We start from the raw sequence: 13,894 nt of genomic DNA, 5'->3' as shown, positions 1-13,894 counted from the left end.
CTTGATAAAGTTTTGAAGAAGCTCAAGATGGATAAGTCAAATAACGGGTTCTTGCCTGTGTTACAAGGTGTGAAGTTGAGTAAGACTCAAAACCCGACCACGACAGAATATAGAGAGAGAATGAAAGTCATTCCCTATGCCTCAGTCATAGGTTCTATAAAGTATGCCATGTTGTGTACCAGACCTGTTGTGTGCCTTGCCATGAGTTTGGCAAGGGGGTACAATAGTGATCCAGGAGTAGATTACTGGACAGCGGTCAAAATTATCCTTAGGTACCTAAAGAGGACTAAGGAAATGTTTCTCGGTTATCGAGGTGATAAAGATTTCATCAAAAGAGTTACGTCGATGCAAGCTTTGACAACAATCCGGATGACTCTGAGTCTCGATCTGGATACATATTGAAAGTGGGAGCAATTAGTTAGAGTAGCTCCATGCAGAGCATTGTAGACATAGAAATTTGCAAAATACATACGAATCTGAATATGACAGACCCGTTGACTAAAGCTCTCTCACAAGCAAAACATGATCACACCTTATTAATCTTTGGGTGTTAATCACATGGCGATGTGAACTAGATTATTGACTCTAGTAAACTCTTTGGGTGTTGGTCACATGGCGATGTGAACTATGGGTGTTAAATCACATGGTGATATGAACTAGATTATTGACTCTAGTGCATGTGGGAGACTGATGGAAATATGCCCTAGAGGCAATAATAAAATGGTTATTATTATATTTCCTAAATCATGATAAAGGTTTATTATTCATGCTAGATTTTTATTGATTGGAAACTTAAATACATGTGTGAATACATAAACAAATATTGTGTCCCTAGTAAGCCTCTACTAGACTTGCTCGTTGATCAAAGATGGTTAAGGTTTCCTAACCATAGACATGTGTTGTCATTTGATAACGGGGTCACATCATTAGGAGAATGATGTGATGGACAAGACCCATTCGTTAGCTTAACATAATGATCGTTCAGTTTATTTCTATTGCTTTCTTGATGTCAAATACTTATTCCTTCGACTATGAGATTATGCAACTCCAGGATACCAGAGGAATGCCTTGTGTGCTATCAAAGATCACAACGTAGCTGGGTGATTATAAAGATGCTCTACAGGTATCTCTGAAGGTGTTTGTTGAGTTGGCATAGATCGAGATTAGGATTTGCCACGCCGGGTATCGGAGAGGTATCTCTGGCCCCTCTCGGTAATACACATCATAAGCTTGCAAGCAAACGACTAAGGAGTTAGTCACGAGGTGATGTATTACGGAACGAGTAAAGAGACTTGTCGGTAACAAGATTGAACTTGGTATGAAGATACCGACGATCGAATCTCGAGCAAGTAACATACCGATGGACAAAGGGAATTACGTATGTTGTCATAACGGTTCGACCGATAAAGATCTTCGTAGAATATGTAGGAGCCAATATGGGCATCCAGGTTCCGTTATTCTTTATTGACCGGAGAGGTGTCTCGGTCATGTCTACATAGTTCTCGAACTCGTAGGGTCCGCACGCTTAACGCTCGTTGACGATATAGTATTACATGAGTTATGTGATTTAGTGACCGAATGTTGTTCAGAGTCCCAGATGGGATCACGGACATGACAAGGAGTCTCGAAATGGTAGATAGGTAAAGATTGATATATAAGACGATGGTATTTGGACATCGGAAGTGTTCCGGAGGGTACCGGGTACATATCGGATCACCGGAAGGGGTTCCGGGCACCCCCGGCAAAAGATATGGGCCTTATGGGCCAAGAGGGGAAATGCACCAGCCACAAGGGGCTGGTGCGCCCCCATATGGGCCGGCCAAGGTGGAGAAGGAAAGGGGAAGTAGGAAAGGAAAGAAAGGAATAGGATTCCCCCTTCCTCCCCCTCCCCCCTCTTTCCTTCCCCCTCCGATATATATGGCAGGGGGGCACAGCTTGGGAGGAGCCCAAGTAGGATTCATTCGTACTTGGGGTGCCTCCTGGCCTCTCCCCTCCCCCTCCCACCTATATATATGTGGGGGCGCCCTAGCACACCCCAGACAATTGTTTAGCAGTATGCGGCGCCCTCCTTCACCATTTACACCCCCGGTCATATTTTCGTAGTGCTTAGGCGAAGCCCTGCGAGGATCACTTCACCATCACCGTCACCACGCCGTTGTGCTGTCGGAACTCATCTACTACATCGACGTCTTGCCGGATCAAGAAGGCAAGGGACGTCTCCGAGCTGAAAGTGTGCAGAACACGGAGGTGACGTGCGTTCCGTACTTGATCGGTCGAAGCGCGAAGGAGTTCGACTACATCAACCGCGTTATTAAACGCTTCCGCTTACGGACTACGAGGGTACGTAGACTCACTCTCTCCCTCTTTGCTACGCATCTCCATGGATAGATCATTGCATGTGCGTAGATTTTTTTTGTTTTCCATGCTACGTTTCCCAACAATTCGATCTAAGTGATCGATGTGTAGAGACCGAACACACCACCAACACCCCCTTAGTTGTACGACTTTGCATAGCTACTATCGAGTGCCGAGGGTGATGCTTCATATCCCTCTTCTGATGATATCTCTGTAGTGTAGCACATCGGGTGTGGTTTATAGAGGGTGATTCCTCGCTCACCACTCCCGATAATGACTCCGCCGTGCAGCACCTCAAGCGTGAACCCATCGAGGGTGATTCCTCCAAGTCCACCTTGACGGTAAGGACACACTATTACCTTTAACTGTTACTACGAGACTGAAGGGACAAGTGGTATCACCCCGGTGGAGGTGGACTTGGGTTCCTGACAGTCTCTTGATAAGTCGGGTCGACCCCAAGGGTACCCCTGAGAGTTATTGATGCGGCATGACCGGGCAGGCAAAGACCACCCAGGAGAGATGCGGGCCTGGTCCCTTGTCGTAAGACCGCAAGACGGGGCGACATGAGCATCGATCGTCTCCACGGGCTACTAATACACTAACAGGTTTGGATATTTGATCTGAGCAGGCCTCTGGCCTTTTCGCACTAACCACCACACGGGATAAGTTATGGGCACTCGGCGTCGTACATTCTCCCAAAAAAAATGTCAGACGTCCAGTTCAGCATTGAGGAGTGGTCGGGCAAGCGGATTCCGAAAGAGTTCTGTTTGGTCCCGGTCACCCTCACAACAACTCGGAGTGCTTAGGGGTGAGCGGCCGAACAACCCCTTCGTTCTTAGGATGTAGACCGCCGGGGACCTCTCTATGGAGCCTAGGTAGGATTACGACGTGTTGATTATCCGAGGCTGGACATTACGAGGAAAAGTGTGTCTGGTTAGAGGCAATCGAGCGTGTTGGGTAATGTGGTGCACCCCTGTAGGGAAGTAAATCTATTCGAATAGCCGTGTCCACGGTAACAGGACGCTTGGATATATGAGAGTATCCTGATCTTATACAACTTGAACCAGATACTTGATGAAATACATTGCTCAATGATGAAATACATTGTTCAATAAATATGGAACGCCCACAGATCTTTTCTCGCGGTTGTATTGTTGTGTTAATTACAAGTTGATATCCTATGCACTCATACTTCTTCCCTTGCCGCAAGATGATCTTCTCTCCTCTCGTCCATTGCTGCAAGATGGTGGCCCTTGTGTTACATAGAACTTCTCCCTCTAGTTCTAGCATTTCTATAGTATAGACACTGACATAACCCCCTTCTTGGATACCAATGCATACTTAGCATAGTTCTGATGTAAGTATTGCGAGTACTTCGGATGAGTACTCATCATTGCTTTGCACCCATTTTCTTCTACCCGGTTGCTGCGATCAGGTGATGGAGCCCAGGAGCCAGAGGATTCCAAGCTTTGCTACTACGTGGAGTTCGACACTGGAGAGTAGTTCGGAGGTCCCAGGCAGGAGGCCTGCGCTTTTTCGATCTAGAGTCGTTTTTTGTTTTTTCCTTCTTAAGGCACCTTTGTAATTGTCTGTACTAAGACCTAACTCTTGATGTAATATCAGGTCTTACTACCCTGGCTTGTAATATTCTATTTCTTTGTTTAAATTTGAGTCGTAGAGTTGTGTTGTAATATTATACCGTGAGTCTGATCTTGATCGTGCATGCTGCATGGATGTTTAGTACATGATTAATTTCGGGGGCGTCACACGATATTACTAAATTAGCCACAATTAATATGGATCGAAGGGACTACTTAAGGAAACAGAGAAAAAAAGAGATCAACTACTACATGGTTTCATGCTAAGTTAAACTGAAATTAAATTTGCTCTCGTCGAGAGTTGACAATTCACACAAGGGTTATATGGAGCAGAAACCAGAAACCGACAATAATTTGATTTTTTAACAACAATTTGTGCTTGAACTTTGTGCGGAAAATAATTTAACGATATTACTAATTTGGCCACAATTAATATGGATAGAAGGGAGTGCTTAAGAAAAAGGAGGGGGGAAAAGAGATCAATTGCTATAGGGTTTCATGGTATAAATAAACTGAAATTAAAATTGCTCTTGTTGGGAGTTGTGATATTTCGTAAGTCTGATCTTGATCGTGCATACTGCGTGGATGTTTAGTGCACGATTAATTTCGGGAGCGTCACACGATATTACTAAATCAGCCACAATTAATATGGATCGAAAGGACTACTTAAGAAAACTGAGAAAAGAAAAGAGATCAACTACTACAGGGTTTCATGCTAAGGTAACTGAAATTAAATTTGCTCTCCTCGAGAGTTGACACACCAGGATCATATGGAGCAGAAACCAGAAACCGACAATAGTTTGATTTTTTAACAACAATTTATGCTTGAACTTTGTGTGGAAAATAATTTAAACAATTAATATGGATGGAAGGGAGTACTTAAGAAAAAGAAGGGGGAAAAGAGTGTGGAAAATAATTGAAACAATTAATATGGATGGAAGGGAGTACTTGAGAAAAAGAAGGGGGAAAAGAGATCAATTACTATGGGGTTTCATGGTATAAATAAACGAAAAATAAAGTTGCTCTCGTTGAGAGTTGTGATATTTCGTAAGTCTGATCTTGATCGTGCATACTGCGTGGATGTTTAGTGCACGATTAATTTCGGGAGCGTCACACGATATTACTAAATCAGCCACAATTAATATGGATCGAAAGGACTACTTAAGAAAACTGAGAAAAGGAAAGAGATCAACTACTGCAGGGTTTCATGCTAAGGTAACTGAAATTAAATTTGCTCTCCTCGAGAGTTGACACACCAGGATCATATGGAGCAGAAACCAGAAACCGACAATAGTTTGATTTTTTAACAACAATTTATGCTTGAACTTTGTGTGGAAAATAATTTAAACAATTAATATGGATGGAAGGGAGTACTTAAGAAAAAGAAGGGGGAAAAGAGTGTGGAAAATAATTGAAACAATTAATATGGATGGAAGGGAGTACTTGAGAAAAAGAAGGGGGAAAAGAGATCAATTACTATGGGGTTTCATGGTATAAATAAACGAAAAATAAAGTTGCTCTCGTTGAGAGTTGAACTCAAGACCTCCCGCTTACTAAACGGGTGCTCTAACCAACTGAGCTACGAGAGCTGATGTGATGTCAAATGTCCACAGAAAGCATAAAAACAACTACATCGATTAGTCCGGTCTTCCACACCCTCCGCAATACTGCTCTGCATACGACAGCAGCAGGAGATCCCCAAAATGGACGCCACCGTGGTCGCCGTCGCCAGCGACGGAGATGACGGCGACCGCCGCCGCCCCCTCCTTGAGACCGGAAACGAGATCCTCCCATACCCCGAATCCCTTTCGCGGCCGCAGCCGCCGGGGGCGGATGCGAAGCCCGAGCAGCAGAAGCCGCAGCGGGTGGCCTCGCTCGATGTGTTCCGCGGTCTCACCGTCGCCGTCAGTAGAACCCTAACCTCTTCGGCTCTTCCCACAGGCTTGTATGTTTCTCTTCTGATTCGCGTGCCAATCGTGTCTGCTTGCGCTTGAGCAGATGATGATACTCGTGGACGACGCCGGCGGGGCGTGGCCGGGGATAAACCACGCGCCGTGGTTCGGGGTGACTGTGGCGGACTTCGTCATGCCGGCCTTCCTCTTCATCATCGGCGTCTCCGCCGCCCTCGTCTTCAAGGTATACCGAATTACTGATGCTTACTACTTACGAGTACTATCCGCTCACCACTATGAAACGATGTAGTACAAGTGTATAACCATCCCAAGAACCAAATGGTCGTGCTATATGAACATAACCAAATGGTTGGGGCTGTAGGGACCGGGAAATGGTTCAGTGCTTGCTAGATTTTCATTTGCCCTAACCTTGGGCGTCTTCAACTGTTACTAACCTACAGAATGTTATGCACCTGTTGTACCTTATCATAAGCAACCGCTGATATTTTTATAGAGTGGAAGTACTTAAGTGCCTCCTGAGCACACTACAACTTCTCCAAAATGAAGTTTGAGGATCTGTTTTGCCATTTTCATGGATGCCAGACCCTTGTAAAACATTCACAGAGCAAAAACGTTCAGTTTGGTTACCATTTTCCTCAAAAGTTTGCTTAAGCCTTTTATAAGTGTGTGAACTATTTTGATCATCAGATAACCATGATTTCAAAGTAGGAAACTGGGAACCAACGGTTCGTTGTAGAAGTTGCTCTACTGAGATCATGTATTATACGCCTGAAAAAGAAAAAAGGAAAGAAGATGAAAGAGATCATGGGTTGTATTCTCGTTGCCAAATTGTTGTAAACCTCAGTAGGGCAATCTGTTGAGTTTGTCTAGCATTCTAAAATTAACCTTTTCATTCCTAGCTTCTATACCAAGTATATTATTATCATCAGGTACTCTTTATTCCTTAACGGGGAACTAGGAATTAATGATTATCGCTGTAGAGGTTGGACTAGTGAGGTCCTGGGTTATGTGAGGAACTCTATTTCCGTTTATGAAGTTATGTACTTAAAACCTTCAACTATGCCACGGCACTTAGATAGTGGACTTCAGTTGCTGTGAACAAAATCTTATTCCCTGTGCTAGTTCTGCTCTACCTAGAATACCACTGATTTGCATATCTCCACCTAGATGTTTGATTTTCAGTGTGCAATTTAACCATTGATCAACTCATTATTGAATAACATCTGACAAATATGGATGGTGCACTACAGAAAACACCAAACAAGATAGCAACATCCAAGAAGGCTGCATGTAGGGCTATCAAGCTTTTCATCTTGGGCGTAATTTTGCAAGGTGATACTTATCCTAGTTCTTTACTAGATATACTGTGATCACCTGTCTTATTTCATTTCTCTTGTGTTAGCGTTTAGCTTAAACAAACTTTTTTCTTTTAGGAGGATACATTCATGGACGGCACAAATTAACTTATGGCGTTGATTTGGATCATATTCGATGGCTAGGTGTGTTACAGGTAATTCGTAAACTACATATGTTTATTTTCGAGTTTGTATTCGTCTTCTTTCTATTTACTGAATTTTAACTTTTCTAATTGCCATTTTGCTTCTGGTAGAGAATAGCTATTGGATACTTTCTAGCAGCAATTTCTGAGATTTGGCTTGTGAACAATACTTCGGTGGATTCGACAGTATCATTTGTGAAGAAGTACTTCGTGGAGTGGTTAGTCAATAATGGTAACATTTTATTAAGAAAATATTTGGTTTTGCACTATCTACATTCTTCATGAATTAGTATTAAGCCTTTTGGAAGCATGAATCCAATCCTTTATATTATGCTCTTGCTATTTCCTGTGATTCAGTAAACTGAGCTCTGCCTCAAAATAATATTTTCAGTGATACTGTATAAAATAGCATGTTTCATTGCCTGTTTCAGAATGTTGTTGTTTTTAGTTTATGAGGCCTTTTATATCAAATTTTGGTTCCTCTGTCACGCTGTATATTTGTGATTAGATAACTTCCTGCTGTTAGTCAGAAAATGTACAAATCTTGTAACTTGGGTGTACTTTGGATGAGATAAGCTGTATGGATTTACTAAGAATTATTCTGAACACAGAACATGATATACACTAGTACCAGTACTCACTTCTGTTTATCTTCTGAAGGATCATGGCCATAATGATTTCAGCTCTGTACATTGGCTTGGTATTTGGTCTATATGTTCCAAACTGGGAATTTAAAGTTCAGACTAGCAGTTCGGCCTTTTCAAATCCAACCAATGATGTTGGGTTCAAAACGGTAAGATGAGAATTTCTCAGTTAGACCTAATTACCTTGTTCTATTTGAAGATATTAGGATGTATGCTCTGAAGTTGTTTTGGATCATTGGATGATGTAGTATTATGTACTTTTAACACTATGATTTTTACGGCACGTGATAATTGTTTATATGTGGTGATATGTTTGAATTGACGTGGCTACTCAAGCTGCTGCAGTTCAATTTTGGCACTTGATATATTTCCCAGTAAATACACTTCGACACTGTTGCCTGTTGACTAAGTGAGAAATGACTCTCTTTGTAAATAAATTCGGAAAGCTAATTGATAAGATTGATATAAATTTAAGATTCAGATCTCGGTGTCCATCATCTTTTGTCGAATTGGTTTGTTCTTGGAAATTCCTTGGAATTGGTTTAGTAGGCAACAGAACCTAAGCTAGTACACCTAGTATAAAAAAAACTAGTACCACACCCTGTTGGAAACTGAGTGGGGAGTTGCTAACTCAAACTCAATCTCAAACACAATTTTAATTAAAATGGGGTCTCTCGGCTGGTTACCTTGGGGATCCAGGAGTTCAAACTTGATTATTCAATCATATTAATAAAATGTCAACCGACTTTCCAAGTGCCGGTTCTACCAGCATTTCTGCCAACTACCTGATAGACACAAGTCGCGTACTATTACCACTACATGCCACACCATGATTAACCCCTCTCCCCTCCCTGGTTGGGCCTTTCACTCTTTTATTTTTAGCCTCAAACAACTGAACATCGTCATATCTATGTTGTTGCACTTACGTACCTGTTTGTTGCACTTGTTTTGTTAACTTGCAGGTCCAGTGTGGACTTAGAGGTAGTCTTGGACCACCTTGCAATGCAGTTGGCTTTGTAGATCGGGTTTTGCTTGGGGAAAGTCACCTGTACAAGAACCCAGTGTACAAAAGAACTAAGGTTTTGATTTAAGGCTTAGAATACTATTTTTTTACTTCAGCATCAAAGAGTTTAAGACAATTTCTCCATAGGATAGAAGTTCTGTAATATATCCTAAGGATCAAATTTCTCTTTTTCATTCAACCATAGGAATGCAGTATTAATTCCCCTGATTATGGACCGCTTCCTCCGAATGCGCCAGACTGGTGCCTGGCTCCCTTTGACCCGGAGGGTTTATTAAGGTAGTTATATATAGCTTCTGTTATTAATTAATTGCTGATTGCATACCTAATAATACCAGGCTTCTTTATCATACCAACTAATGTTAAACAAGCACTACGAAAACTGACATCTCTCCTAGAAAAATCAGATTGTGACCCCGTCTTTCTTTCCACCTGGTTTCGCAGTACATTGATGGCTGCAGTGAGTTGCTTTGTTGGTTTGCATTTTGGTCATGTCTTGATTCATTGCAAGGTACATCACCTGAAATGCAGTACATTTTCAAGTTTTCAACCATGGAACCTTCATTATTGAGCAAAACAGAATTATGAAACAAAGAGACATTTCCAGACTTCTCTAACCTTGCTTCTGCTGCAGACTCATTCACAGCGAATGATGTCATGGCTGCTAGCTTCAACGGTGCTAACAGTCTCAGGATTTTTATTACAATTATTAGGTGAGTCTGCATTCTACAGGAGAGTGACATGCCGGGAACCATGATTCAAATTAGACCTTCCATTTCTGTGCTGACGGCTTGTTGGTCTTTAGGTATGCCTTTCAGCAAGCCTTTGTATACTGTGAGCTACATGCTGCTGGCTGGTGGAGTATCCGGGTTCCTTCTGTTGCTGCTATACGGCATAGTAAGTTGTGTAATCTTTGGTCCAGGCTGTTGCCTGTAACATTGGTATTCTCAATCATATTAATCTTGATATCACCTTATTTTTCCCATAATACTTTGGAACCAAATCTAACAAACTAGATCATCATGAAGTCTATTCATTCAAATCTAACAACCTATATGTTTCTCAGGTCGATGTTATCCACATCAAGAAGCCATTAATTCTGTTCCAGTGGATGGGCATGAATGCGCTTATAGTATATGTCCTGGCAGCTTGTGAGCTCTTCCCTACGCTTATTCAAGGGTTCTACTGGCGGTCACCCGAGAACAACCTGGTATGTATTTGATGCATATGCATCTCCTGCCATATTTGTTGTAGATTATGTAGAGCTCATGCCAATTTATCGCGCACACCAAGTACCATGCTGGTCACGCATTTATTGGTTCGGAAAATTATCCGCCGCTGTTACCCCTGAAGCACCCCCGGTTTCATGAGAGATAACCCAGAAAAAAAACTGCTTTTCAGGTGGATGCCACGGAGTCTCTGCTCCAGGCCATCTTCCATTCGAAACGTTGGGGCACCTTGGCCTTCGTCCTCGTGGAGATCATCTTCTGGTGCTTGGCTGCCTGCTTCCTCCACATGAAAGGCGTTTACCTGAAACTGTAGTAACATTTTTTGATATAAACTGTAGTAACATTTGTTATGACCCTGTGACATAGCCACTTTCCCTGTAAATATTGGATTGCTAAATCGATGTGTTTGGACATGGTCTGTCACGATGTACCACGATTCTTTGGTACGGAGTACTCCTTCTGTAAAGAAATATAAGTGCATTTAGATCACTACTTTAGTGATCTAAACGCTCTTATATTTCTTTACGGAGGGAGTACAATATATGCTGGTCCTATCCACCACAGTATACTTCTTTTTGTTTCTTGCAAAGTGCACAGTAACATTTTTATTTGCGGGGAAATGGTAGTTGATTAGGAAGAGTACTATCATGTGATGCAATGCTCGCCACCTCGACAGGGCTGCTTAAGAGCCCGGACTGGGCAAATTTGACCCCTATATGTCCGTGGACGGAGCGTGCATGAGCCGGTGACCCCCTATATGCCCACCCTGGCATCCACATCCTCCATCCTCCACTTTCGAAACCTCAAATCCATGCAAACACATGTACATCAATCATTGAACAATACGAATACACATAACAATTAATATAACACACAAATAAAATGAGGAAAAAAACATAATTTAAAGTTTAAAGATAAAAATTATTGGGAGTGAAAAATACATAATTCAAACATACAGTAGAATTTATTGGGAGTGCATATTCAATGATTTTCAGTGCACTATATGATATACCAAATGGTGTAACAAGATGATATCGTATCACTATGGTGCTCACATTTTTGTGAAACCCGACAATACTCGGATATCTAGTCTCAATAGGTACGAAGGTAATCGCAAAGACGGTGAGGCTATCAAAGTGATGGTAAGGAAGGAAAAGTGTGTGACAGAATGAATACCTTTGTCACACTTAACCCTTTACGAAGTCGGAGGTAGCCGGCCTTGCTTCCAGTTGTTGGTGTCAAAGGGATGAATGGTCGTCGTCAATGTTGAGCGTTGTTGGTTGATGTAGTCGATGGAGAGGTACAAGATAGTCACTCTGAGGAAGTGTTGGTGATGAACTGGTGGCATGAGTGTGATGATCTGTGGAGGGGTCTCGGTGTTGATGAAGAACCTCCAAATTTGTCTTGGCCAAATGATGTGGAAACCTATATAAGGGCCTCGGGCACATCGATAGCTTCAGAACGTGCCCAAGAACGCTCAAATCAAAGTCTGGGGTCATAAATTAGAGCAAAAACGGTGAATTGGGGCAATGCTGAAATTACGATGCAACTTGCAACCTCTTGTTTAGCCCGGAAGTTCCGGGGGTAGGAGAGGAAGTTCCGGGGGTGCCCGGAAGGTCCAGGGTTCATAGAAGAACTGCGAGGTCGAACTCCAAATTTCAGATCTGAGTTTTGGGGTGGAGAAACTCGACTTTCAGGGCAAAAATGAAGCAGCAAAAGAAAAAAAAATTGAGGATAGTGACACAAAGAAAAGGCAGATTCACGTGCCAAACACTAGATCCACGGATCTAAATCAACAAAAACTCACAAGGAACAATAATCACAAGAAATTTGGTATGGCTATTTTTGTGGAAAAATTTCGAATTAGGGCTTAAAACTTTGAACTGAGGGTAGAAAGTGGAGAGGTGTGGGTTTCAATTCGTGGCAACCTTGCTCTTGATACCAAATGGTGTAGGGCCAAACCCTTGTTTGCCCGATCTTCATGAATTAGAGGTGGATTTGAGGAGTAACATAAAGAACACAAGGGGGAAAGAACTCCATTGAAAAATATACATTCACAAGACACTCAAATCACAAGCAACGAGATAGATCACAAGCATCCAACAACAACAAAGAAAAAAATACATAAGCAGTTCGTCCGAATCTCTAGGAGAGATGGATCTTGATAATCCTATGGTGGGATCCTTCTCCACAAGTGGAGTCCTTTGTACTCCTAAGGAGTCATCCCCTCAAGAGGAGGTCTTCATCTCCATGAGTGGAGCCATCTCCATGGAAGGAGTAATCCCATAAGGGGTGATACATCATACATGAGCTAAGCTCTATAGTTTTGGTTCTAATCTTAGATAACTCTAGAATGGAGGAGAGGGAAGGCTATATATATAGTCCTAGCCACAAAGGGGTAAGTGAGGAGGGGAACATGGGTTGCGCCCAACTCGCTGCGGCAGACAGGGGCCGGAAGTTCCGGGCTTCCCAAAGAGTTTGCACTGCTGCACATGAGGGATGCCGAAAGTTTCGGGGGCTAGAAGCTCCAAGATGGAGGCCGAAGGTTCCGGCGGCTCCAGCAAGGTTCACCTTGCTTCTTCCTCCTCTTCCATGCTTCCTTCGCGGATGGAGTAGGCGTGATCTTGTGCTTAGATTCCTTATCACGCTTCAAGCTCCGCTCAAACCTACGCATGTATAGAAGAGGAGGATCAAGTAGTATAACATGCAAAATGGATTGATTTCTGATCCTGAGCTCAAATGTACCCTGATGAACAGTAAAATAAAAACATAGTAAAAAATCAAAAAAATCTAAACTTTTGTTGTGGTAAACTTTGACAAATGTCTTGTATACTTGCAAAACTTCAGCATGAAATAATATTCGTGAAACGCGTGGCAAATCAACACTCCAAAATGTTTTCAAAACTGGCATTTTTGAAACATCAGTTTTTTTGCCATGCCTTCCACAAATGTCATTTCGTGCTGAAATTTTGCAAGCGTACTAAACATTTGTCGAAGTTTACCAAAAATATTTAGAATTTTTTGAATTCTTTTACTATTTTTTTTATTTTACTGTTAATAAGGGAGCATTTGAGCTCGGGAGCAGATACTCTATGTCCCAAATTTTAGGACTACTTTGAACTGAGAACAAAAATATAGAGATAGGGTAGCTGCTGAACCGTCATTTTTTGGCTCAAATGTCCTTAAAAACGTTTTTTGGGCAGCTGCCCTATTTTACATCACCTCCCAGAGATGCTCTAAAAACCCTTTTTTTGCAGCAGTTTCATTGGAATTTTGTATAAATTTCATGAGAAAGCATTTCTTTCTAAACATTTGTGTATAACTTCATGAGAAAACAATTCTTCCTAAAATCATGCGAGTTGGGATTTTGTGCTTAGACTCGGAGAGCAGAAAGAGAGAGAGAGATTTCTCCCTTAGTAATTCATCTCTGAACTCAGTAAAAAGTAAAAAACCTCACTTTTTCGCAGCAATTTCACTGGAGTTTTGTATAAATTTCATGAGAAAACATTTCTTCCTAAAATTTCACGAAAACCTGAACATTTTTTTCTAAAAATTTGTGTATAAATTTCATGAGAAAACAATTCTTTCTAAAATCACGCGAGTTGGGATTTTGTGCTTAGACTCGGAGAGCGGAAA

The 13,894-nt window shown here is 41.9% G+C and overlaps 1 protein-coding gene and 1 non-coding gene across 2 annotated transcripts; one reads left to right on the top strand and one right to left on the bottom strand.

The window, feature by feature from the left end:
• Window positions 1–5,468: 5,468 nt before the first annotated feature.
• TRNAT-AGU (transfer RNA threonine (anticodon AGU)) lies at window positions 5,469–5,542 on the bottom strand. The gene has a single exon. It is a non-coding gene; the product is annotated as a tRNA-Thr (tRNA).
• A 23-nt stretch (window positions 5,543–5,565) lies between these two features.
• On the top strand, window positions 5,566–10,676 carry LOC123113518 (heparan-alpha-glucosaminide N-acetyltransferase). The gene is made up of 13 exons (XM_044534786.1): window positions 5,566–5,857; window positions 5,952–6,089; window positions 7,117–7,198; window positions 7,300–7,376; window positions 7,476–7,582; window positions 8,025–8,157; window positions 8,971–9,087; window positions 9,217–9,308; window positions 9,474–9,540; window positions 9,664–9,742; window positions 9,835–9,926; window positions 10,096–10,239; window positions 10,431–10,676. Exons 1-13 carry the CDS (start codon window positions 5,657–5,659, stop codon window positions 10,569–10,571), a joined length of 1,470 nt encoding a protein of 489 aa, XP_044390721.1. The 5' UTR covers window positions 5,566–5,656; the 3' UTR covers window positions 10,572–10,676.
• The last annotated feature ends 3,218 nt before the right edge of the window (window positions 10,677–13,894 follow it).

The sequence above is a fragment of the Triticum aestivum genome, chromosome 1B (genome assembly GCF_018294505.1).
Source record: "Triticum aestivum cultivar Chinese Spring chromosome 1B, IWGSC CS RefSeq v2.1, whole genome shotgun sequence".
Taxonomy (NCBI): Eukaryota; Viridiplantae; Streptophyta; class Magnoliopsida; order Poales; family Poaceae; genus Triticum; species Triticum aestivum.
This window is presented reverse-complemented; position numbering and strand designations above follow the sequence as displayed.

Bases quoted from the DNA above. Each gene is read 5' to 3' on its own strand.
- LOC123113518 (XM_044534786.1), top strand. From the start codon at position 5,657: ATGGACGCCACCGTGGTCGCCGTCGCCAGCGACGGAGATGACGGCGAC. The intron at 6,090-7,116 runs GTATACCGAATT...GGTGCACTACAG, and splicing joins CCGCCGCCCTCGTCTTCAAG to AAAACACCAAACAAGATAGC. The intron at 9,309-9,473 runs GTAGTTATATAT...CTGGTTTCGCAG, and splicing joins GACCCGGAGGGTTTATTAAG to TACATTGATGGCTGCAGTGA.